Here is a 3,047-nt window from a genome sequence, read left to right on the forward strand (position 1 = left end):
GCCCCTGCACTCCAGTCTGGGCGACAGTGAGACTCCAACTCAAAAAAAAAAAAAAGAATCAGAGGCCTTCTCCTGCCAACTCCCCCGCCCGTCATTTCACACTAGCTTTCTTTTCTTTTTGGAGACGGGGTCTGGCTCTGTCACCCAAGCTGGAGTGCAGTGGTGTGATCATGGTTCACTGCAGCCTCAGCCTCCTGGGCTCAGCCTCCCAAGTAGCTGGAACTACGGGTGTACACCACCACTCCTGGCTAACTTTTTTATTTTCTGTGGAGACGAGGTCTCACTCTGCTGCCCAGGCTGGTCTCAAACTCCTTGGCTCAAGCAGTCCTTCCTGCTCAGCCTCCCAAAGTGCTGGGATGACAGGCGTGAGCCAGTGCACCAGGCTTATGCTTTATTTTCAGTCATGTGGCTTTCCTCTTCCAGCTCAGCCTGGGCTTCTCCTGGGTGATGACAGGGTCACAGTCACTTTGTCCTCAGAGTCTCGCACAAGGCCCGGCTCCTAGGATGTGCTCAGAGTGTGTCCACCGCAGTGGAGGGAGCCACTGGGGTCCCTCTGGGGACAGGAGCACTCACGGTCTGTCCTGTGGGACCCAGGGGTGGTGCGCCTTGTGCGGAGACAGGACACCACCTGATAGCCTGGAAGCTGCCTGGGGAAGCGCGCAGAACTGCAGGGGCTCGTGGAGCACAAAGGTGTCCTTGCCATCACACGAGGTGACCCAGGACAGGCTGGGCGCCCTGTCTGTGGCCTCCTGCGCTGACCTCCGTGGGGCACTCCAGCTGCTCAGCGAGCCGGTCAGTCACACACTGGCCTGAGCTGGTCAGGTGCCCCCAGAGTTTCCGGAGATTCCTGGGGGAGCCTGTCACGAGCAAGAGCACGGGGCAGTCACCCTCCCCGTAGTTGCTGACTTCCCGCGAGAAAGCTGCGGCGCGTGGTCCTGAAGCCCCAGGGGCCCAGGCTCGTTGATGACTTCACCAACGTGTGTCCAGTCACTGCTGAGGCCGGGTCCTGCTGGAGTGAGCCCACTGGCATGGGCCGGTCGGCAGGAAGGGCTGAGGCTGCTTTAACCCAGTGGTTGCGAGCACGACGTGCCCAGCGTGGGTGCCCAGCCTGCGTGACAGCAGGACCTGGCTTCCTTCTGAAGGAACGTAAGCATGGCTGGGCTTCCTGGTCACTCAGGGCACGTCCCGGGGGGGTCTGCTTGCTTCTGGGACTGCCAACGCCACTCCTTCTTGGCACGATTCTTTGGGCCGCCACCTTTAGAATCAATGTCGCCACTCCTGCCCGGAGCGTGACCTGTCCTGCAAGATCTCGAGCAGGGTCTCAGCCGGCAGCCGGGAGGCAGGGGCCGTGGGTGTGGAGGCCATCTGGCTGTGTGCCTGGGCCCTGCCTTGGGGCTGGGGCGGTCCCGCTATCACGGGAGATCATCCTAGTCATATGAGCCTGGGTAGGGCGTGGGGGTGGCGGGCTGAGACAGACAGGCCAGCCCGTGTGACTGGGTCTTCCAGCACGCCCTCCGCGCCACGCTCCCCACCGGCTGGTCTCCGGTCTTGTCCGTCCCCCGAGGACCCTTGCTCCATCGAGGGCACTGGGGAACGAGCGCCTATGTCATGTGGCGCGACACCCAGGCCTCCTCCAGCCCCCGGGGCTGCTCGGGGCATGGCCGGGCTCAGCCTCTACCCCGTTCCCCGGCTGGGTGGCCCAGCCTCGCGTGTGGGCACAGGAGAGCTTGCCCCACCCGCAGCCCTGCGGGGGGAGGTGGCAGGGCAGCCGTGGCAGAAGCAGCACCTGCCTAGGACGCGTGGTAGAGACCCAGGGCAGGTGTGTGGGCAGGTGCTGTGGCCTTCTCACGTCCCCACCCGTGAGGCTGACCACCCTGGCAGGGTGCCCAGCGGAGAGCACCGTAGGGCCTCGGGGTCACTGTCTGCCGGCCTCGCCATGCCCACCACCCACGTGTGCTCCCCCGTCTTCCCTGCACCCTGTGTCTTATGCACACGCGGGTCCACGTTCCTTGCGTGTTGACGACCACTCGGAGCTTGGTGTTGCTTCCCATCATGAGCGTTTTCCTTCAACTTGGAAATATTGCCACACAGCTGGTTAAGATGCCAAGGGTCTCCTGTGGTCAAGCTGTGTCCCTGGCATGGACTTCTGCCTTGGCCTGGCTTCTGATTCCGTGGTCAGTGGCGTGAGGTCCACCCTCCTGTTTAGCCTTCCAAAGATGCTCTGTGTACACCGCCAGCCGCTTTCTAGATAAATGCTCATCTCAGCCATCCAGGCAGTGATGGCCTTGTGCTGAGTGGGATGTTATGGGGGAAACAAGGGCGAGGCTGAGGGGTGACTCACTCCCGCTGGGTCATCCGCAGCTGCAGCGTGGTTTGCACACACGCGGTCCGCCCGAGAGCGGGGATGCCCAGCCCGCTGCCCGGTGGGGCAGACCTGGGCCCGCGTGGTGTCGTCCGCCCCACCCAGGGGCGCCTTCGGGTCCGAGTCATCGTCCCTTCCCGTTTGTCTGAGCGGCCCTGTCCTTCCCCAGGACACGTGAACTTCCGTCTGCCTGCAGAGGATGACTTTGATGCCCTGGTTTCTGCGGCCATCAAGGCTGACAACACGTGTGGCCTCGCTAAGTGCACCGCCAGCGTCGCGACGCTGGGCCACTTCTGCCAGCTCTGCGGCCGCCGCTACTGCCTCAGCCACCACCTGCCCGAGGTACCGTCCTCCCTCCTGGGATGGGCGGCGGGACGGTGGGAGGGAAGCTTCCTCCCCAGATAGGCCTCCCTCCCTCGGTGGCGAGCTTCCGTTCACGGTCAGGGCCGCGCTCCGGCCTGCGGGCGGGGAGGGCGGGGCGCTTCCTCCCCAGCGAGACGTGCTCCAGACAGAAAGGCCAGCAGGCACGGCAGGCAGGCGAACCGCCCTTGCGGGCGTGAGGCCCCAGCGCCCGCGGGAGCGGAGGCGTCAGGCTGGAGAGGCGAGGCGGGGAGGCTGGGGACTCCCGGACTCAGGCCTGATGGGGAGGTGGCGGGGCGCACGGAGGGCGCCGCCAGACTCCGCC

At 64.6% G+C, this 3,047-nt stretch overlaps 1 protein-coding gene across 1 annotated transcript in view; it reads left to right on the forward strand.

Annotated features, from left to right (window-relative positions):
* Window positions 1-2,704, forward strand: part of IGHMBP2 (immunoglobulin mu binding protein 2) — a gene marked incomplete at its 3' end in the record, with an annotated part of 22,026 nt that extends 19,322 nt beyond the window's left edge. Inside the window, exon 14 of the mRNA XM_021708084.1 lies at window positions 2,532-2,704. Within this exon, the coding sequence (XP_021563759.1) occupies window positions 2,532-2,704 (173 nt within the window). The remainder of the gene's footprint in view (window positions 1-2,531) is intronic.
* Between the last annotated feature and the right edge of the window lie 343 nt (window positions 2,705-3,047).

The sequence above is a fragment of the Carlito syrichta genome, unplaced genomic scaffold (assembly GCF_000164805.1).
Source record: "Carlito syrichta isolate Samal-C Ts95f unplaced genomic scaffold, Tarsius_syrichta-2.0.1 Scaffold56418, whole genome shotgun sequence".
Classification (NCBI taxonomy): Eukaryota; Metazoa; Chordata; class Mammalia; order Primates; family Tarsiidae; genus Carlito; species Carlito syrichta.